General features: G+C 51.3%; 9 protein-coding genes across 10 annotated transcripts; 7 read left to right on the top strand and 2 right to left on the bottom strand.

Moving 5' to 3' along the window:
- Nucleotides 1–320: 320 nt before the first annotated feature.
- AA0111_g9913 (hypothetical protein) lies at nucleotides 321–1,655 on the bottom strand (the record flags this gene model as incomplete). Its single annotated transcript, XM_028656526.1, has 1 exon — nucleotides 321–1,655. One exon carries the CDS (start codon nucleotides 1,653–1,655, stop codon nucleotides 321–323), a length of 1,335 nt encoding a protein of 444 aa, XP_028502555.1.
- Nucleotides 1,656–3,767: 2,112 nt separating this feature from the next.
- Nucleotides 3,768–4,757, top strand: AA0111_g9912 (hypothetical protein; the record flags this gene model as incomplete). The annotated part of the gene is made up of 1 exon (XM_028656525.1): nucleotides 3,768–4,757. The coding sequence occupies one exon, from the start codon at nucleotides 3,768–3,770 to the stop codon at nucleotides 4,755–4,757; it is 990 nt and encodes a 329-aa protein (XP_028502556.1).
- Nucleotides 4,758–5,550: 793 nt separating this feature from the next.
- Nucleotides 5,551–6,310, top strand: AA0111_g9911 (hypothetical protein; the record flags this gene model as incomplete). The annotated part of the gene is made up of 2 exons (XM_028656524.1): nucleotides 5,551–5,774; nucleotides 5,827–6,310. The coding sequence occupies 2 exons, from the start codon at nucleotides 5,551–5,553 to the stop codon at nucleotides 6,308–6,310; spliced, it is 708 nt and encodes a 235-aa protein (XP_028502557.1).
- A 546-nt stretch (nucleotides 6,311–6,856) lies between these two features.
- Nucleotides 6,857–8,008, bottom strand: AA0111_g9910 (hypothetical protein; the record flags this gene model as incomplete). Its single annotated transcript, XM_028656523.1, has 1 exon — nucleotides 6,857–8,008. The coding sequence occupies one exon, from the start codon at nucleotides 8,006–8,008 to the stop codon at nucleotides 6,857–6,859; it is 1,152 nt and encodes a 383-aa protein (XP_028502558.1).
- Nucleotides 8,009–8,703: 695 nt separating this feature from the next.
- AA0111_g9909 (hypothetical protein) lies at nucleotides 8,704–10,255 on the top strand (the record flags this gene model as incomplete). Its single annotated transcript, XM_028656521.1, has 2 exons — nucleotides 8,704–9,009; nucleotides 9,074–10,255. 2 exons carry the CDS (start codon nucleotides 8,704–8,706, stop codon nucleotides 10,253–10,255), a joined length of 1,488 nt encoding a protein of 495 aa, XP_028502482.1.
- Nucleotides 10,256–10,954: 699 nt separating this feature from the next.
- AA0111_g9908 (hypothetical protein) lies at nucleotides 10,955–12,043 on the top strand (the record flags this gene model as incomplete). The annotated part of the gene is made up of 1 exon (XM_028656520.1): nucleotides 10,955–12,043. One exon carries the CDS (start codon nucleotides 10,955–10,957, stop codon nucleotides 12,041–12,043), a length of 1,089 nt encoding a protein of 362 aa, XP_028502481.1.
- Nucleotides 12,044–12,599: 556 nt separating this feature from the next.
- AA0111_g9907 (hypothetical protein) lies at nucleotides 12,600–13,763 on the top strand (the record flags this gene model as incomplete). The annotated part of the gene is made up of 1 exon (XM_028656519.1): nucleotides 12,600–13,763. The coding sequence occupies one exon, from the start codon at nucleotides 12,600–12,602 to the stop codon at nucleotides 13,761–13,763; it is 1,164 nt and encodes a 387-aa protein (XP_028502571.1).
- Nucleotides 13,764–14,929: 1,166 nt separating this feature from the next.
- On the top strand, nucleotides 14,930–15,082 carry AA0111_g9906 (hypothetical protein; the record flags this gene model as incomplete). The annotated part of the gene is made up of 1 exon (XM_028656518.1): nucleotides 14,930–15,082. One exon carries the CDS (start codon nucleotides 14,930–14,932, stop codon nucleotides 15,080–15,082), a length of 153 nt encoding a protein of 50 aa, XP_028502570.1.
- A 409-nt stretch (nucleotides 15,083–15,491) lies between these two features.
- Nucleotides 15,492–18,155, top strand: AA0111_g9905 (Serine/threonine-protein kinase srk1; the record flags this gene model as incomplete). 2 transcript variants are annotated; one of them, XM_028656517.1, is made up of 5 exons in its annotated part: nucleotides 15,492–15,557; nucleotides 15,967–16,459; nucleotides 16,634–16,638; nucleotides 16,730–16,974; nucleotides 17,027–18,155. In XM_028656517.1, 5 exons carry the CDS (start codon nucleotides 15,492–15,494, stop codon nucleotides 18,153–18,155), a joined length of 1,938 nt encoding a protein of 645 aa, XP_028502487.1. The 2 variants fall into 2 exon arrangements, with proteins under 2 accessions (XP_028502487.1, XP_028502486.1); XM_028656516.1 differs by lacking the exon at nucleotides 16,634–16,638 and having other exon boundaries at nucleotides 15,967–16,485.
- Between the last annotated feature and the right edge of the window lie 3,010 nt (nucleotides 18,156–21,165).

Genomic DNA, 21,165 nt, shown 5'->3' with positions numbered 1-21,165 from the left:
GAAGGTGGACTGTTGGTACGGACAATCTCCTAGTGATCCGTTCCTTCTAGCTACAGCGTCGTGCAAAAGATTTTCGACACCAGGAGGGAGTTAATTAGGAAACAAAATGTGCATGTAAGATTTCTATTGAGGTTCGTTGTGTAATACGCGATCGATAATGATTTAAAATACTAGGGTAGAGCTACATTGTCGCTAAAATACGTGTATGAAGCATACAGAACACTGGCAGGTACTAGAAGAAATACAGGTCTGCAGCAGCGATGCGGACCTCTGTCTACTCATTCACTTCACATTGCCCCCTACTTTCACTGCCGTATAATCTATGCAGCAGGCTTCCTTGGTTCTAACTTGCGCGGTGCCTTCTTCGGAGCAGATGGTTGACTTGCACCACCACTCTTCTGTGTGTTACTCCCCTGCTGACCCAACTTTCTCGGCTTTCTTTTTTCTTTTGAGGTAGTGGCTGGGACATTGTTTTCTTTATTATCGCTTAAGGACACACGCTTTGGTTGACTGGAGCTATTGGCGGGCTTGCTCGTTGAGTTCGATTTCTGTGACGAGGTCTTTGACTGACTTGTGGTCTGTTGTGCACTCGGTGCCTGATTCTGCTGAGACGATTGGGGATTAGCAGGCCCTCGGGTGGTAGGCGGCCGCTGAGAACGAGGTTTGGGTGCTTCCTTTGGTGGTTCACCGGATGGTGGTTTCTCTTGCTTCGGCAGTTGTGGGTTGTTTGTCTTTGGTTGTTGTGGCTTTGTTTGAGAATTTTTCTGAGGCTGGGTCGATTGTTTGGGCTGACTCGGAGCCTGTTGAGCCTGCTTTTGAGGCTGTTGCTTCGGTTGTGATGAGCTCTGCTGCTGCGGCTGTTGTTGCTGTTGACTCTGTCCTCCCCATGGATTCATCGCGGCACCTATTCCACCCAGTCCCAATGCACCCCCCATACCCTTAGCTGATGGTATGCTCGGCATGCTCGGCCTCCAGGCTGTCATATCTTTGGCCGACTGAGACCAAGACTGCGGCATCTGGTCTGGTGCGTCGTTCTTCATTTGCTCCAGCTCCTCTTTGGATGGCGCTCGGGTTTCCTTTGTTTGCATGATCATCTTCTCCAAAGCCTTCTTCTGCGATGGAGTTGACTTGATGTCCGGAAGGAAGTCTCCGACGACTCCCTGAACACCTTGACTTGCCATCTCACCAAGGTCCCACATGGGACCGTTCATCGCCCCGTAAACGGACCCGATGCCACCTCCAAGCAGTCCTGTCACTGTAGATATTGTGCCACCAACCAGGGCACCAGTCAATTTTCCGATGGTGACACCCGGCTGCACTCCCAATCCGGCACCAGCTGCAAGACCCTGGAAAGCGCCCGACTGCGTGTACTTCGCCGCTTTTCCAAAAGACTCTGCCTCGATCTCCTTATTGATTGCTTTCGCCAAAATCTCTTCTCTTGCCTTTGCGTCGCCCGCTCCATGCGCAGCTTGCCTCAACTCCCACGCCTTCTGACCCGCCTGGAGCGCCATGCTCGCTGATACGCCGGCGTTCTGTTTGATCTCATGGTCTGGAATGCCACCTTGTTGGCCACCGGCGCTGTTGTTAGCCATATTCTGGCTTGGTGGATTTGCGGCGTTTGGTTTTGATTTCTGCTGTGCTTGTTTTGGTGGCATCTTTTCGTCCAGGTGTAATTCTGGTAATGTTATGGCAAGGGTCCAGACAGAAGGCTGGGTCAATGGGTTAGTGCTAGTGTGACAGCTCAAGTGCGAATATGCTACGTCATTCAGATCGTCGAGATCGTCGTGGTCGTACGCGACCCGTGTGGCTGAATGACAACCTGTTTTGACCCGAGTACACGAGACGTAGTCTTTACAACATGTAGGGTTATCCCTTCTAGGTCCGGTCAATACCTCAATAACAAGACCGATGGGCTGCCACTCAGTGGTTCTTGTCTCAGTGACAGCGAGCCATGACGTCAGCGGTTCGACGCCAGGGTCTCTGGTTTCCCACAATCCGGTATGCACTACGCTACAAATTGCACCGCATCTTTTAACAGCGACTTACGTCTGTATGTTTTTGGCCGAGCTTTTAGCTATCGGACGCTTAACATAGTGTCGAGCATGTCACCTTGTTCGCCAGTTACCCGCTTGAGACTCGTCCCGTAACTAGACCCATTTATCCTGTATGTAGCTCGGGACATTCTGATAGTCTGAGACCAAAGACTTGAACATAAGTATTCTTTAGCGCACTCATCGGTCACCACGACGGCCGCGATATGTATCGTTGCATCGTAGTTCTTGGTGTCTTCGTTCTTGCGGATCCATAAGTAATATGAGTCGTGTACTTACAGCCTTCTTCAACTCATCCTTTACACAATGCTAGGATAGTGTATATTCAGGAACAATGCCTCATTCACTTCACTCCTCACACTTTTCGCATGTTGAGGAATATCGACGAGTTGGAGGCATAGGTCGTCTTGCCATCTTTTTTGAGTAATGTGTCGAGCTCTTCGACCCATTTTAGGCGTCAATAACATGCGATCCATACCCTCTGGTGGTTGTCGTTACGGATGCTCACCCACTTAAACACAGATATGTTGTGAGTGATGCTCTCACCATGTAGGCAGTCTTTTGGGATACTGCTGATTTCTGGAGACGATGACTGATCTAGCGTTTATGTAGTATGCTTATGACAATATACTGTGTTCACGACTGTGTGATCGCATATCAAGCACAGTGAAAAGAAAGGTCACAGTTGAATAGCGTCCATGCGAAGACATCGTGTTAGCTCCGAAAGTACTGATACTATCGTCAATGGCCTCATCGTCCCAACCTTCCACGCTTTCCTTCACTTCCCGATGAAATCTTATATTCTCAGTCAACAAGATAATGGCGTCTCTCATCAATTCGCTGATTCTACGTAAAGCTCCAGTTCGGTTCTGCCCTCCAGATCCGAGATACTTCAGATCTGCTAAGAGAAAGTACAGCGCCTTGATCTAATCTGATCTACGACCATAGCAGCGGAGACACGCTTGAGTTCTTCGCGCGTGAGGATGACCGCTAGACCGACTCTTGTTCATGTACAGAAAATCATACATGGCCCATTCTGGAACATCTTAAAGCAGATGGCTGTGCTCTCAAGAGCCAGGTTCCAATGTTTCGCCATGCTATTAAGACGAGCTATCGTTTCGGAAAGAGCTTCGTGATTGTGAGACATACTATGTCGACGTTCGGCATGACCAGGAATCCCCGATTCAGGGGCTATTACAGACAGATCCAACTCATAGTATCTCATGTGTCTGTCTTGGAACAAACCGTACGCGTTTCCTTCCAATTGGAACACGCGTGGAGCAGGAAATTCTTTTACTATCAAGTGTTGATGTAATTCTTGGAATGATAATTGGTGGGATTCATCCACGTCAGCAGTGAAGCTCGAACAAATGTCTATCGCCTGATGTTTGCGGTGTGAGCCGGTAGGTAGCGGGGATCCGGTATCCAGAGGCCGCGCAGCTGGCATCTGTATGCCGAATGTACGTGGCTTGAGCAAACGGCTAATGTTTGATAGATAGATGAGCGGATGCAGCAGGCCTGTCCTGTCATCAGGAATGATAGCTTACTGGTCTGTGCGAATCGATAATAATAGCCTGTGGAAACGGCGGACGCGATTTGAAGCCAACTATGATGTAGTTTCTTTTGCGACACGTCGTTTTCTGTGAGACGCCATAAACATATAAAATTCACCACGCGCTGCCGCTAACGTGTAGTCAACCGTCGTCGCCCGCCACCATGGACCCTCTCCTCGCCGCTGCGGATGCCGCCGCCGCAGCCTCAGACGCGACACGTACCCCACCTAGCTCCCCGCCATGCGCCGAAACGCCTCCAGCGAGCCGTCTGTGGGGTATCAGCGATATACACCTCTCTTTCAAGGGCAACCGCGAAGCTCTCGAGAAGCTCCTCCCGCACCCGCACGATGACCTGATACTATGCGGCGATGTCGGCGAGTCCGCAGAGCATTGCCGCATAGCCTTCACCAAGGTCAAGGAATGCTTTCGCCAGGTCTTCTGGGTGCCAGGGAACCATGAGCTATATACGCTGCCCTCGGAGAAAGACCACGGCGCGAGAGGCGAGGCGAAATACATGGAGTGCGTCGCCATTGCACGCGAGTATGGCATTATCACACCTGAGGATGGATACACTTTGTGGAAGGGCGAGGGAGGTCCATGTCTCATTGCACCCATCTTCACCTTGTATGATTACTCCTTCCGACCCAGTAATGTGAAGCTAGAAGATGCTCTCGACTGGGCGAGGGAGGAAGACATAGAAGCGACAGACGAGCACCTGCTGCATCCGGATCCCTACTCGTCGCGTATCGAATGGTGTAACGCTCTCCTCGACAAGACAGAGAAGAAGCTCGCGGCTGCCGTCGCAGCGCACCCAGATATCCCACTGATCATAGCAGGCCATTGGCCGCTCCGGGAAGACCTGGTGAAACTCTTCAGAGTCCCACGCTTCTCACTGTGGTGCGGCACCAAGAAGACGGAAGACTGGCACAACAAATACAACGCGAAAATTGTCGTCTCTGGCCATCTGCACATCAGGAGAACAGACTGGATAGACGATACGCGCTTTGAAGAGGTCAGTCTGGGATACCCAAGACAGTGGCATGATTGTCAGGAGCGAGGTCTGGACATTAACGACATGCTCCGCGAGCTAATGCCAGGCCCCGACACACCACCAAAAGATCAGCGAAATACTGTCTGGAGACAGTTCGGATGATTGACTGCGTCGCGGAATATGATCACCCATTTTTCCGTTCGATAACCGCCATCATGCATTGTGTCCTCCAGTGACTGTAGGTATGTTTAATGCTCCAACCAGCCCATGCCAATGCGTCACTATCTCCGTGTCTGCTACCATAAACCTGATGCATTTCTTGTTTTGTTTCTACTTGCTCCCACACGTTATGTTCACCTCCCCTGCACCTGCCTGATATGGTCTCGGCTTAGCCTCGGCCACGGACCAATTGTTCGGTCACGATCAACCACGCGATTTTTTCCCATTCGTCAGCAATGCACCATCCTGGCCCTCAATCTGTTCGATCGACATCTTGCGTTACCGTCCGCAGATGTTTCCCCCGAGCGTAGACATGCACGTCTTGAGTCGTCTCATGCCGGACGCCGGTGTGCTGCAGGTACCCCAGTGACAACGTCGGCAACATTGCTATGTATCCAAGGTAGCGTAACGAACGGCCAATGGTTACTAGTATATTAGGGCATGTGCGCTGCACACGCGCTGTCCACGGTCCTCAGCACTTCGCCTTTGCGTTAGTCTCATCGTGAACTTCCTCATTGAGACCTCGGGAGATATAGAGGGGAAAACACGATTACTCGCTGAGCAAGACACCGGAAAGAGCCGAAGACAACTCGAATCACTTCCTATAAAACCCATTGTACCCGACATATCACGAAGAACAAGCCAACTCATTACCGGCTCAAGGACGTTCGTCACTCGCTAGACAGTTACCTTGACATTCGCTTCTACGCTCGTTCACTTTACAGTCAAGATCAAGATGCTCAACTTCGCCCTTCAGCTCCTCGCAGCCGCGAGTGTCGTTCTCGCGTCACCTGTCAATCTCCAAAGCCGTGCTGTCATCAATCATGATGCTGTTGTTGGCTTCCCCGAAACTGTCCCCTCTGGTATCGTAGGCCAGCTCATGCTGAAGTACAAACCCTTCCTAAAGGTCGAGAATGGCTGCGTTCCTTTCCCTGCTGTCAATGCCGCAGGTGACACTGGGTAAGTTCTCGTACACGCATCTATACAACTGTAGGCTAACAGTTCACGACAGCGGCGGCCTGGCCACCTCTGGCGACCCCTCAGGAATGTGCAGCTCTAGCCCCGGCCAAGTCTACGCCCGCGCCGGCGCCCACAACGGCGCCTACGCCATCATGTACTCGTGGTACATGCCCAAAGACAGCCCTGGCCCTGGTCTCGGCCACCGCCACGATTGGGAGAACATTGTGGTATGGCTGTCAGCTCAATCCACCACCGCCACTATCCGCGGCGTCGCCATCTCTGCTCATGGTGACTACCAAAAGGTTACTAAGCCGAACCTTGACGGTACTCGTCCCCTCATTGGTTACAGGTCCATTTTCCCTGTCAACCATCAGCTTATTTCTACAACCACAAAGGGTGGAGAGCAGCCGGTGATTGCGTGGGATAGCATGCCTGCCGCGGCGAAGAGTGCGATTGAGAACACAGACTTTGGTGACGCGACACCATCCTTCCGGAACAGCAACTTCGAATCCTACCTCACTGATGCTTTCATTTAGAGTAGTCAAATGTAATCAGCAACATAATTATGGAGTGTATACAGGAGCATTTTATATAGTACCTTATCAATTCATACATTCTCCCATGTCATTGAATGTTCTTGAATAGTTATCTCATCAGAAGACCCAGCGGCCAATTTCACAATGGTGGTCAGGTACCATGTCCTGTCGTGCATCACAACTCAAGTGACATTGTATGCCTGCGGCGTCTCTGCAATAGACCCGTCGAACCCCCTACGGAAAGATCCTCTCGAATACGAGATTCCCCAATCATAGAATGCTAGACGTAAAGCTCTTGCCAGTGCTTCGCTTCAGTTTCCGAACCGTAAATATATGTCTTCACGTCTTCGATTATACTACCAAACTACCGAGGTACGCAAATCGTTACGAGCTTCATGTGCAATCATATAAGGATCCTCTATCTACTGTGCGAGAACTGAAGTTATGCCGAGCCCCTATAGCATACTAAGCATAGTACCAGGGTATGCGGCCCGAATGAAGGCTCCGCCATCTCCCGTATCAACAAGTACATGCACGACATGTTGGTCAAGCCGAGTACCCAGGTGGCGGGCCGGCCGGCGCAGTATACTCAGGCGGAGGGGCCTCGTCACCCGAAGACATGAAACCTCCCATAGCGGCATTTGCTTGCGCGCCACCGAGTACCCTCCTGAACGCCTCTTCGCGCGCTTGCTGTAGCTCTAATCTCGAGTGCTGCAATTTGGCTTTTGCCTGGTCCACTTCCCTCTGCAAACTCTTCTCCTGCGCTTCGCGCTGCCTAATGATATCGCTGCATTTGTTGCCTGCACGGTCAACCTGTACAATAGACTGCTTGACTTGATCGTGCATCTGCATGTCCGTGAAGATGTTGTCAAAAACTACATCACTCCAGATACTGCCCATTGCAATGTTGAGTTGACCCAGCCCGGGTATTTCGGGCGCGACTTGTTTGACTTGCTGTTGTAGCATGCGCACCTGTTGTATAGCGCTCTCTGCGCGCTCGAGATAGTTGCGCTTCTGCATACTGGCCATTGTCCCGCCACCAAACATGTCGTATTGACTCATGCCGTACGCGCCGTCGAGATATTCACGCGCCGCCGAGAGCTTGACGACGGTTTGTCCGAGGAGGAAAAGGATATGACGCTCGCGCTCGAGGCGTTGGTTCAAGTTCTGGACTTGGGCAGATGCGGCGTTGCAAGCCTCTTCTTTGCGGTCTTCATCGGGGAATTCGGGCGTATGGCCAGCGAAGATTGAGTTGTAGAGGGCATCGAGTTCGGCTTGGAGGGTATCGTGACGGTTAGATTGCGATGTAATTTCGTTTTTGCGTATCTCAGCTTCGTCACGTAGTTGCTTGACGTAGGCTAGCTCGTCTTCGGCACTCTTCTGCTCCTGGATCGCATCAAAGTACTCTTTCTCTTCCTTTGCTGCCTTCTCAGCAAACTTCTCCTTCTTGCCGCTGGCCTTGTGTGCAAAACGGCGGAAAGTAGAGTCGCGGTACTTTTCGTGATCCTTCAGCTCACTAGCAGTCTTCTTCTTCAGGTCGTTGACACGCTTTCTGGTGTTGTTGATTTGCGAGTCGAGGTCAGCAATGTATGCGTTCTGCTGCTTGAGCTGTGAGGGTGCAGCGTCTGTTTCCTCAAGCCCTCGGAGGAGTTGCTCATTTTGATGGGCTGCCTGCTGGATCTTGTTATGGATTGACATGTCGGAATACGGTGTTCGGATTGATATCTCTGTGAGCAGTAACGATATGGGCGTAGTACGTGCGCTAGATATCAAGGAAGCAGCAAGGGGCACAGCCTACCTCCTACCGGATGCTATACGTCAAAGGGTTATGATCGTTCATCCTTGGCGGACGGATTAGCGGCACAAATGTATGGTCGTGCCTTGGGTGACTGGGCGCCTGAATCCTGAATTACATTCCTGTCCCTTGATCGTGGCTGGTGGTGTTGAAGCGGGGCAGGTAGATTGAAGGACGTCATAGCATGCAAGGCTGAGCTACGATTTAATGCAGCCTAGTTGTGGCGCAGACGACTGAGCCGCACTACACTAAGAATGCGTGGCAACGGCTATTTCGCATCTTGTTGTGAAGAGTCCGAGGCGGACGGTGAGGCGACTGCCACCAAGTCCATCCAGAAGATGGTGAGGGGCAACCTGAGGCGGAGAAGGACGGGTGGAAAGTATAGCCGGCTTTACTCCAGACGGAAGGAGCTGCCTAAGGACACCGCATCCGCTGCTCAACGCCCCACCTTTGTGAGACGTCGTGGTACAACTTCGGTTGCTTTTTGTCTAACATTGAAGGACCACAACAGCTCAACAGCATGAAGATAGAAGCTTGTCTTCCATTGTATTCGTAGTCGACCTTGCCCTCCTTATCGCCCGAAACTAGATCATCCAATATGGCTACCGAGAGACTTCAGACATACGCGCAAAAGCCCCGCGTGTTCATCTTATCCGACATCTCTAATGAACCGGATGATGCCGAATCGCTATGTCGATACCTTCTGTACTCCAATGAGTTCGATACACAGGGCCTTGTAGCTTGTACAAGCACCTGGATGAAGAACAGAGTGTGCCCGCAAGACATGGAAAAAATCATCGACGCATATGCCGACGTTGTTGACAACCTGAATAAGCACGTACACCCGGAATGGCAATACCCAACCGCAGACCATATGCGTGGGTTGATCCGCAAGGGCGCCGAGGTATGCTTCCGTTTGCTAAACAACATGCAACGTGTCACTTGCAAATGGCGCTGATAGTGTGTAGACCTACGGCATGTCTGCTGTTGGCACAGACATCCCACTGTCTCCAGGTGGTCAGTTGTTGTACGATCGGATCATCGCACCATCCACACAGCCGCTGTGGATCCTTTGCTGGGGCGGAACAAACACACTCGCCTCGGCATTGCTCAAAGTAGACGACGATTTCGAGCCTGAGGACTCCAAGCGCCTGCTCTCGCGTCTACGTGTTTACGCCATCTCCGACCAAGATGACACGGGCGCATGGATTCGCAACAACTTCCCTGATGTCTTCTACATCGCTTCCATCCACGGCTGGAACCAGTATGGTATGGCTGCATGGACTGGTATCTCCGGCGACAAGTACTACGGCTTCGATGAGGGTGGGCCGGACTTCTCCAAAATGGAAAAGAGTTGGATCAAGGAGAACATCCAGATTGGGCCACTTGGAAGCGCGTACCCTGACTATCTTTTCATTCCGGAAGGCGACACACCGACGTTTCTCTACCTCATTCAAAACGGTTTAGGTGTACCGGATTGCCCGAACTACGGATCTTGGGGAGGTCGCTATGGACGGACTGATGTCAGCACCGAGGGACTGAACAGCAACCACTACAGTGATGTGGTGGACAGAGTCAAAGTCGGTGATAAGACCTACACATCGAATCATGCGACTATCTGGCGCTGGCGCGATGCGTTTCAGAATGACTTTGCTGCGCGTATCAAATGGAGCATGGAGTCAGACTTTGCAAAAGCGAACCATCACCCAGTCATCAATATCAGTGGTTTCAAAGGCTTGGCACCTGCGCAGATCACTGCAGAGGCCGGATCAACCGTCCTTCTTGACGCCTCTGCTACTTACGATCCTGACGGCAGAAAGCTCACGTTCAAATGGTGGCATTATCGTGAACCCACAGCTACACAATGGTGGGTTGATGCCGAAGTTGCGGAACTCGGAATCAAGAAGCTAGACGACGAGGGCAGAAAGGTCGAGATTACGCTTCCACCGCCTGAGAAGTGCGCGGTAGAGCTGATGAGCAGAAAGCCGGTTGCTCAAGGTCAACTGCTTCATCTGATCCTTGAAGTTACCGATGACGGGACGCCGTCTCTAACAAGCTACCGGAGAGTATTGATTCAGGCAACGAACAAGGAGCTAAGAGGTGGTGGAAAGGGAGCTGACGCTATTGGCGACGTAATGAAACAAGCATGAATATCTCTGTATACGCTATCACAGCAGCGCGCTGAGCGAGTGAACCACAGTTAGTGGATAAGTATCTGAATATTAGAACAGGCAATCTGATCGGAGAATATGGCTCATCAACAATGGAAATGCAGGGACCAATTAACAATCCGCAGCCAGCTTATGCGCTTGGGTCAGATACAGACAAATCTACATTAAACAGGAGGTAAAAGTTTGACTAAGCTAACGGTGTAACCGCGGTGATAATGATGTCATCGTCGTGCGCCTGACGAAAATCCATCAAAAATGCTAGGGACTGACTTCAACATTGGGTGTTCAGCCTTGCAAAAGCACCTATCAGTGATGCAGGAGCAACAAGCATCGGCAACAACATAAGAAGCCTCATGCTAGCGATCGTTCGGAGGAGAACCATATTGCCGACCAGCAGTCACCGGGGCAAACGCCGCGGCAACCTACACTTTGCTCCGAGTCAAGCAACCAAGCCAAGCTTATAGCCAAGCTAAACAACGTCCGACCTCATTACCGTTACTTAGGCATATGGCTTGTATCCATGGATCGGCTACTTGGCGGCTAGATGACGCGCCAGCGTAATTGACAAGAACCGAGTGCTATTTGGCGCGAAGATCCGCGACAAAACTATAACAAGAAATGGAAGCCCAGGTGACGGTGATTTGGAAAACAATAATCGTCACCATCGTTACGAATATTATGTCGAGCATCATCCCCGTGGACCTGGTATCCTTTGCGACGGACCCGTCGTACCTGAATACTCTAGTCACTACCAATGCCTCCAACCCCAGTGTCATCAACCTTCTCGCATACGATGAAAGCTTCGTGTCTGTGGTCGGAGAGAATGCAACAGCGCGACAACTTCACAATCTCGATTGGCAAGCTTTCCACGAGGCCGGTGTTTACAACAAGGATGCAAAGAAGCTTTACGTCACAAGCAACTGGGCCGGCGACCTGAACAACCCCATCAACGTTACGATAATCGACCTGGCAAACAACTATTCTATCAGCTCAACACGGTACTCAGCTCTTGCAGAAGCTAATGGCGCAACGTCCTACTATCCACCTGGTACCCAGACCAACAGCTCGACCCCATCACGCGTTTTGTACTGTGACCAAGGCGATCTAGTCAACCCAGCAGGTCTGGTATCCGTAGACCCTGTCACAGGCGAGTCTGAAAAGATCCTGAGCAACTACCTTGGTCGGAATTTTAGCTCACCCAACGACGCACGTCAACACCCTGTGACAGGCGACATTTGGTTCACAGACGCGGACTACGGCTACATCCAACACTTCCGACCTGCACCAACCATTCCCAAGCATGTTTACCGCTTCTCTCCCGCGACTGGTGAAATTGCTGCTGTGGCAGATGGATTCACTCAACCCAACGGCCTTGAGTTCAGCCCTGACTATAAGACACTATACGTTTCTGACACCGGCGCTGTGGAGTTTGACAAAAACCTTACGCGGCCAGCAACACTATACGCTTTCGATATTACGGAAGACGGAAAGAGGCTGACTGGAAGACGCACATTTGCTTACTCAGACAACGGGTTTCCTGATGGTTTGCACACAGATATGGAGGGAAATGTTTGGGCTGGATGTGGTGACGGCATACACATTTGGAATCCCCTGGGAACGCTAATTGGAAAGATCTGGGTTGGTGTTGAGACAAACAACTTTGCCTTCCTGCCAGGCGCTGTGTTGGTCTTCAGCAACGCACAGTTGTGGATTGTCGAGAACTTGAAGGCTGTGGGGAGGGAGATTAGCAAAGACTTTGGGGTCTGAGAATATGGTTGCGACTCGCAAATAAACAAAGTAAATCATCACGACGCTTGCGCACGGGCTGATCCAAAAGAGGAAGTGCTCTCGATTGAGCCTTGTGATTGATCTAGTGACCAGATGTCTTCCGAAAGTGGTGAGTTCTGTTCCGAGAAGTTCCAGATCACGACCACAGCGAGGCCTCGCTTATCGTGCGCTAAGCACGGCGCCCCTGTACAGTCTAGTCTGAAGTCTGGCCAGGCACAACCGTCACAAAATCTCTCGCCTTCTGTCGATCAACAGTCACGATAACGTACCCACAACCCACGTACCTATACCCACAATGGCATTCCTCCGATCATTCAACTCTGGCATAAGTATACGTGACATACGAAATTGACCCACAATCCGCGCGACAGTTTGCCATCCATTGCCTGGCCCTTTGCTAGACACCGAGGGGCATAGTTGTTCACCGCATACTCCGCGGGATACGATTGCTTTTTGACTCCTGAGCGGAGCGCCGATTCATTCACCCGCCAGTCCGCTTGTGTGTGTGTGCTACTAATTCATCGATACCGCTGCAATGGACGCCCCCGAAAGCGACTCGTCTGTTCCTGTAGCCAGTGACTCGGTCTTCAGTGTCTCACGCCCTTCATCAGCCTCTTCGATACATCCGCCCGATACACCCAAGGATCTGCCAGCGGGCGCGCCGATCTCCTCTCTCTTCCAAGTCCGACACACACCGACCGCCGGCCGCGCCGTTTTCGCTAGTCAAGACATCCCAGAGGGCACACTCGTGTGGCGCTCAGAAGATCTGACCCTCAACGTCCTCCTCCGCGAATATCGACGCGAAGTATGTGGACAGTGTTTTGGATACGAGTACGGGCGGGATCTGGATATACGAGACAAGACGGTGGGGTTCGCATTCTGCTCGAAGGCATGCCAGGACAAATGGCGAGAAGAGAACGGCGAGATTGGTGTTCAAGCGTGGACGGCCGTCGAGGCTTTAGTAAGAAAGCGGAGCAAGGAGGATAGCGACATGGTGGATGCCGACCTACCACGACCAAAGGTCAAGGAGATCCAGCAGGCGTGGGAGAATGTTGCTGCGCAGGCAGCGCTGATACGGGCCGCACGGGTAAGCGAACAAGCTATACCGGACAAGGAGGATGTGGCTCCAATCACAAAGCAGCACAAGAAGGCTTTGTCAAAAGCACTACAAGCTAACATTACACCTGATGTGATGAGCTTTTGTGTGAGTGGCCTGGTATGGCGATACCTTCATCCCGAGCAATGGGAACGCCTGGAGGCACTCGCAGACGACAAGACTCCTTACCACAGCTCCGACGATCTCGGCGCGTTTATAAGAACCTACTTACACCTGCTTGCGATCCTTCCCCTACCGCTCCTACCACTTGTAACGGCAGAGACGCTAATCACGCTCTCGTCCCGCGACTCGCACAACTCCTTCGGTATTCGCTCCCTGGAAGATGACGGCTCAGAGTTCTTCGGATACGGTTGCTGGCCCGCGGCAAGCTACTTCAACCATTCGTGCGGGCCGAACATTGAGAAGAATAGGAATGGCAAGACGTGGTATTTCAAAGCTGGGAGAAACATCGGGAAAGGAGAGGAACTGTGCATTACATATCTTAGCGGGGAGGAGAGGAAGCTGAGTCGTGGTAAGAGACTGTTGAGGTTAAAGAAGACGTGGGGGTTTGACTGTGCGTGTGAAAGGTGTGAAGCACTATAGTAGTAGCAGTAGTAGTCACCGATAGTTAATTGATGTCAGACTTACGATTTCTGTATGTCTAATGTGTTCATTCTTTATTACTCAAAAGAGTATTCAAGTGAGAACTACGGTAAACAATGGAATGAGCAGGTAGCCACTAGGACGACTTGTAGAACTTGAGATTTTTTTTTGAAAATGTGCTGAAAACCTCTAGCGTCATCTAACATCGCTCTAGTAACGAGCACTATGTCCCTCAATTCTGCATTCGCAAGTTGTCTTGCTATGCGGGCTGACTCACGTGTCGAAAGGTTTGGTTCAATAGATGTTGCATGAACTCTATTAATGTTGAGTGGAAGCTGCTGCTAAGTGCGGCATGTTGTCCCTTCCGAGCCGCTCCCTGGCTTTGTACGGCTATCGGCTCGCTAGTGACATTGAACGCGTAGGATTGTTCTCAGCACCTACTTGACTGAACAAACATGGCTTGTTGAGTTATATTTCAACCCAGCATATTTGCTGTTCTAGGCTTCGAGGAATATGAGGCTAGAGCGGCGGTTTTCGTTGACGGAACCGCCGGGTTAGTCATGTCATCGAGGGTCCAGATGATTGCCACGAGGATGGTGTGGGAAAGGGTCTCTTGGTTGCTAGATCAGATTCATTGCAGCCCAAATTCTGACGGGGACTTTGCTGCCGAATGTCCATGTCGGCTCCGCTCGCAACCCTGCATATCACGCAGAAAGCACGCGCAATGATAGATGGACGGTCCGAATTTCATGCGCGAGGCCGTGGCATTGGACCGACACTAAAGCGACATACTGGATGTATCTATGTAAGAGGTCTCGTGGCCTGCCCAATGCGATCTGCAAATGGGTCATGGCCAATATGCGAAGACGCCGTAAGCGGCGGATATGTTTCAGCCCAGAATGTCAAGAGGGCGAAGATTGACGTCTTCAATGAACGTTCCCCACTAGACGGTGACGTAACGGATCCGCTGCGCTAATTGGACCCTGCAGGTTGCTAGGCCGTTGCACTGCTCAGAGGGAGAAATTAGAATTGCGGGCGCTGGGAGGACGCATGCATGGGAGATTGCCATAGTTGCTACCCACAAAGCATCATGGGTGCTGCCTTGGTCTTATATGCGGTCATTGGGCGCTTTTCAGGCCGTCTGGGGACCCTCTTCCAAGGTCGTAATGAGGTTTGCATGCAGCGTGGCGTCGGCGGCAGCGTCCCTAGCGAGCCTCTCAGCCTCTAGATGGTGCCAGGCTCGACTTTGCGAGTCTACTGGGAACTGGGAGGAGGCTGCCGGAGATTCCGCGGGCGTCAGCGTGTGCCACTATTGCTGAAGAGTATTCGCGCGGAGGTAGCGCAGTCGCCTTGTCCAAGCAAAAGACAAATAATATGACTTTGCGCAAAACGCTTTCAAAGGGTACATAGGCTTCTTCCTCTTCCTCCTCTTGCTACTACATTATACCGCCGAACTTGCCCATCCCCATCGCGCGCCTGTCTTGCCATATCACGACTCACACGCCGCCCCCAACCATCATCGAGATCGGATCCTTCCGCTGAGCAGGTCAGGCTCCAGGAACGGTGCTCCCTTTCACCCTCGAATCAAACCCTTGCCCAAGCTAGCGGAAGCCGTAAGATCTCCCTCCCAGACGGGACGCGGAATCGCAATACGAGCGTCATACCTCCACCAGGCGGTAGGGCACGAACGAAGCACTCCAGGGCTACCATCGAGATCCCAATCTCTACATGCAGTCCAAAAACACCTCTCCACGAGGCGGACGCACCAAGAAGATGGGCCTCCCAGTAATCGAGGTACGATATATTTTCTCCTCTACACTGCAAATGCTAGAAGCTCCTCGAGGCGCCACGCCTATCATTTCGTGTGCGCGTGGTGCAGCTTGTTTGGCGATGATGTAGCCTGCATCGTCATGAAGTCCGTGCACCAATGACGCAACGTCGCTCCTCTCTTGTTCCGGCTTCACTCCTCCTCGTCCATGCATGACCTTCTTTCCAACCAAGTCTCTTCCTTGAATTCCCCCCTCACTGCACGAGCATTTCTGTCGCACTACCGCTGGTCTATTCTCTGCCCCAAGAAACGGCTGCACCCGTTTGTTTCCTCTACTTTGTACCATCGCAGCCTCTTCGACCCCGCTACTGATAGCGGCTTTGTAATTCAACTTTCTACCCCCCAAACCAGACACTAAACATGGCCGCGATACAGAATTTTAAGAACTTCCTGCGACATGGAAAGCAGGCCCGCCAGAACGCGGAGCCCACGACCAATGTCTCCAATGTGCACGCTCAGTCTCAACATCAACGGTACAATCAGCACCCGGACCCGGTACACCATGGCATCTCAGAGCCCGTAATGGACCACAAGCCGCTTCAGAACCATGCTGCTCCCCATGGTGACTTCTCCGTCGGCGCTGGCGCTGGAGATAACCGCAATATTGCCGCCCAAGCAGGTGATGCCGCTGCGCACGCAGCTGCCAAGGACCAGAAGAAGCAGGCCGCTGCCAAGAACGCGGGCGTTGACCCATCAGTACTCGAGCGCATCGTCGCCGAGGAGCGCGAGGCCAAGGGCAAGTTGCCTAGATATCCCGGACTTGAGCGATGGACGCTGCTCGAAAAGATGGGCGACGGCGCCTTTAGCAACGTATATCGCGCACGAGACACGACTGGTCAATGGGATGAAGTAGCCATCAAGGTCGTCCGTAAGTTCGAAATGAACTCACAGCAGGTTAGTACTACCCTATCCCTGCCCTTCCCTGCACATTCCCTTGTTGTTTTCCCCATCACGTTGAACAGTCGGGTGTTTTTGGACGTTACCAACGCGAGGCCGGTGTAGGACAAGCATGTGCATCCGGACTTCAAGACGCCCAAAGCAGCCGAGGTGCGATAATCTTACCCCCGATGCTCGACTCTGAGCATCCTCCACCCCATCACGACTGGGCTTGCAAGGGCAGACACTAACTGCCCTATAGAGAGCGAACATCCTCAAGGAAGTACAGATTATGCGCCAACTAGACCATCCCAACATCGTCAAACTTATCGACTTTTCCGAATCGCGGCAGTACTACTACATCGTGCTCGAGCTGTGCCCAGGAGGCGAACTGTTCCATCAAATCGTCCGTCTAACGTACTTCTCCGAGGACCTTTCCCGTCACACCATCATCCAGGTGGCCAAGGCTCTGCAGTACCTGCACGAGGAAGCAGGTGTTGTCCATCGGTTCGTATTTTTTGTCACGATGCCAAGCATTCTCACTGACGTCATATCACAGAGATATTAAGCCTGAGAACCTCTTGTTCTATCCCACACCATTCATCCCCACACGCAACCCAAAGCCAAGGGGACCAGACGATGAAGACAAGGCTGACGAGGGAGAGTTCGTCAAGGGCAAGGGCGCTGGTGGTATCGGCCTAATCAAGATTGCCGACTTCGGCCTTAGCAAGGTTATCTGGGACACGCAAACCATGACACCTTGCGGTACTGTCGGCTATACTGCACCTGAGATTGTCAAGGATGAGCGTTACTCCAAGAGTGTCGACATGTGGGCGTTGGGTTGTGTGCTTTACACACTTCTCTGTGGTTTCCCGCCGTTCTACGACGAGTCCATCCAAACCCTCACTGAGAAGGTCGCTCGTGGCCAGTACACCTTCCTCTCACCCTGGTGGGACGATATCTCTAAGTCCGCGCAAGACTTGGTCTCCCATCTGCTGACAGTCGACCCGGAAAAGCGATATGACATCAACCAGTTCCTCAACCACCCATGGATACGTGAAGCCGACGAGCCAACCTACTCTGCCTACGACGCACCACCCCTCGCTACACCTGCCGCCAAAAAGGAGCGTCTGCAACCAGACTTCTCGCACTTGGAGTCACCGGGTGCTCGTCGCATGGACTTCCGCTCTCCTGGTGCCGTCAACCTCCGAGAAGTATTCGATGTCAGTTATGCTGTACATCGACAGGAAGAGGAGGGCAAGAGGAAGAAGCAGTTCAAGCAGGGTTACCGTGGCGCCAACGCCATGAACTCGTTGAACGCCCTCGATGAGGGTGAAGACGATGACGAGTATACTGCTGAATCTGTCCCATACGACCCATCATCGCAACATCCACCAGCGAAGCTTCCCAAGTCTCAAGGTGCTGATGTCACTGGTATGGAGCAGAAGATGCGCACCACCACACTATCCGCCGCAGCTCAGGCCCGTCAGCAACAATCGGCACCACGACAGCAAGAGCGAGGATATGGCCAACATTCTCCAGCTGTTGCAGCCGCAGCGAAGCGCCAAGTCAGGAACAAGGGCGCATTTGAGCTCAACATGGATAGCTCGACATTACTCGGTCGTCGAAACAAGAAGGGTCCCGAGCCAAGCGGCTTAAGAAACACAACTACGGTTGGCGGTACATGACAGCCATTGTCACTCGCGAAAGATTGGTGAGAGTCGCACCCTGTGACGAGATGGATGAGATATTTCATGATGGCGTTCTTGCGTTTCTTTAATCACTCATTTCCTGTTCCCGGTTCTACGAATTTTGGTTATATCATGTATGCGAGCTTTGTTCGTTCTCCTCTCATGGCATAGTTTTACGGTCCCTGTCCTCGGAATGATGGGTTAGAACATGAAGAGAGGGACCGAGTGCATAGTTCGATTGAGCACGGCGATGGGAAATCAACGTGAAACATGCGATCGATGGCGTGTATGCCAGATAGCATGAATGATAATTCTGAAAACAACACTGTCTTTGGTACATCTAGTGTGTGATGATATATAGCATGATTGGGTATATTAGTCACACGTTACTTTACTCTGAGAGGGCTAGGACTAGCATCATCTCTTGACCGACAAGGAGCACATCCAATAAAGAACGACCCTTCGACTTCTTCTGAACATCACCATCATTGCATCCAACATGCTCTTCAAGCTGCCCCCCGATGCATCCTCCATTAGTTATATTTTGACTTGATCCAGTGCCCAGGGATCTATTCGGCACATATGTGAGTTTTGTGCTTATCTCAATCATGCCTTCAACCCTTCTGTCTATCCTGCCTTGCTTGTATTCAGTGAATTACTTGATCCTGCGCTGGAAGCTTCTTTTCGAATGCCTCGTTTTTCATGCTTATAAGATCAAGCTTTTGCTTCAGCTCGAGATTCTCTTCTTCACAGGCGGCGACTACGCTCTCAGCAGTAGCGCGCTGTCGTACATGCTCGCGTGCATCGCTTCTAGGTTCAATTATGGCTTAGCGTTCGTCGATGATGTCGATTTCAAGGTCCAGTTCGCGTCTTTCAGCTTTCTCATCGCGCTCCTATATCTTTGCAAACGACGACGCTTACAATGCGAGGTCACTGACACCATGTCGATATTTCAGATTGTACAAATTAACGGGAAGAAGCAAAAGCGGTAATTTGCCCTATAGCTCAGGGAATGATGTAGATCAAAGAGGCTTTCTTTGCGCATTTTTAAGGTGACACAACCCCGTACACGGGGAAACCTGGTTAATACGAATGGGCCTGACGATAACGCGATAATTACTCTGTATGACATTCTTGATTCCCTATCCATGAACTCATTTTACATATTTCTCCAGGTTGATGGGAGGACTAGAAGACCCTCAAAACTGCACTTGTGCTTAGCATCTTAGTATAACATGACTACCAAGTGTAACAAGTCAGTTTCCCCGCACGAACGTCATTGCACATCCCAGTCTTTGCCAAGTACCTACTGTGGGTATCTCAGGCTGTACATCTCAAGTTTATGTCAAATCATTGCATATCTACGCCTAAGTGCGACCCTCTCTAGGCTCACTCATTTACGCGATCAGTCAACTAGCCCTATCAAGAGTTCATACAGAGTATTGGGCATCAGCCTGAGTTGGAGCGAATTGCTCTTCTGGGATTGCTTTTTTCTTAACATAGAGTATCGATACAACGCATGTGCCTGAAATTAGATCCTTGTAGTATCAGAATACAAGACAAGTTGGCACCGGGAAGACATGCAATAGGCTGAAGAGTAACATGGTATCTACCCGCAACTGGCGTGCACCACGCGCATGTACTCCAAAAACTTAGTGAGAATTGGCGTTCATTATGCCAAACGCTAGACGGATCCCTGGAAAATCCAGACGTCCTACGCCATACCTGGTTCTGTATCCAGCCAGAGTGTTTTTCGATTTGATAATACGTATGCCTCAAGTAGCTCCTCATTTCCTAGGCCGACCACAGCTTCGACAAAGAGATGTTAACCTCGCAACTGGACACTGCCGATATAACAGCAATGTGATATTGCGATAGACAAACTCGGATGGCATCTCTGAGACTAGATCTGAGCGCGGATACATGTCGCTTAGTGAAATGATCCATTGTTACCATAGGTCCCTAGGAAGGTAACAAGGTTTGACTTCTCAGCTCCAATCTAGTAGTCGCCACCACATGGCAAACATTTCGTGAATAGGAAGGATACAATATCAATCTCCTTTAGGGGTCGAGCCAATCGAATTATCCACTACAGCTAGGGCATATATAAATTTGGATGGCTCGAAATAAAGTCCGTGTTGGCAACGCACTAGCCTCTTAGGTATGTGAGCAGCCAAGGCGATCTATGGGTTTAGTATCCGACTATTGACTTTGAGCCAGCGCTCAATGTCAAGATGTGGTGCGGGGTTCGAGGCCAGAATCCCCCTATGGTAAGGTTGTTGCGAATGTTGCTACTTGCACTTTCGCTCAGGCGTGGGTAGTCGTGGCCTACCCAGGTAATTTAGAGCAGATTTCACATTCTTCATATGTGCAGATGGTAGCTCGTGCTCAGCCTGTACTGTGGGTTGGAGTTGTATATTTCGACCCGATGGACCGGAAGTATGTACCGCTAGGTGATCGTCTAGATACCGTGACGATGGAAAGGGAAGCAGTACCGACCCAGTCCGGCAATTTGATGTGTCACGTCGCCAAGACGCTACCCCGGATGGCGCTTTGTCCGCGGCTGAGGAGCTTCGCTCTCCAACCTCTCAGCATCTCACATGTTTGCGCCATCTTCATCCGACGTATCCGGTACAAGAAAGCCTTCTTTTTGATTTCACGACGGCGTCTTGGAAGATGTCCTCCCGTGCTACCAGATCACCCGCGATCGCGATGTTTGCAGTTGTCTTGACCAACGGGTAGAGCCAGCCAAGGCTATTATACGAGAACTCGAATATTCCGCCATAGTCGTCACAGCAAACTCTCGAATCTCTCTCGCAACTGACCTCTCTGAGCGCATTGGAGTATAATCCGATCCATGAAGCAGCTCTGGGCAATATTTCCCTGCGTAGCGACCACGATGTTCGCTCTATCACTACACCAGCTAACGATGTCCAACACCGAATCATGGCTTCATATCATTAGCTTCGAGCTCTAGGAAGAGGGCCTGGTGTGCGTATCTCAAGGT

Source organism: Alternaria arborescens (genome assembly GCF_004154835.1).
Source record: "Alternaria arborescens strain FERA 675 chromosome Unknown contig_30, whole genome shotgun sequence".
Classification (NCBI taxonomy): Eukaryota; Fungi; Ascomycota; class Dothideomycetes; order Pleosporales; family Pleosporaceae; genus Alternaria; species Alternaria arborescens.
The sequence above is the reverse complement of the archived record's forward strand: the minus strand, read 5'-3'. Positions and strand labels throughout refer to the sequence as shown.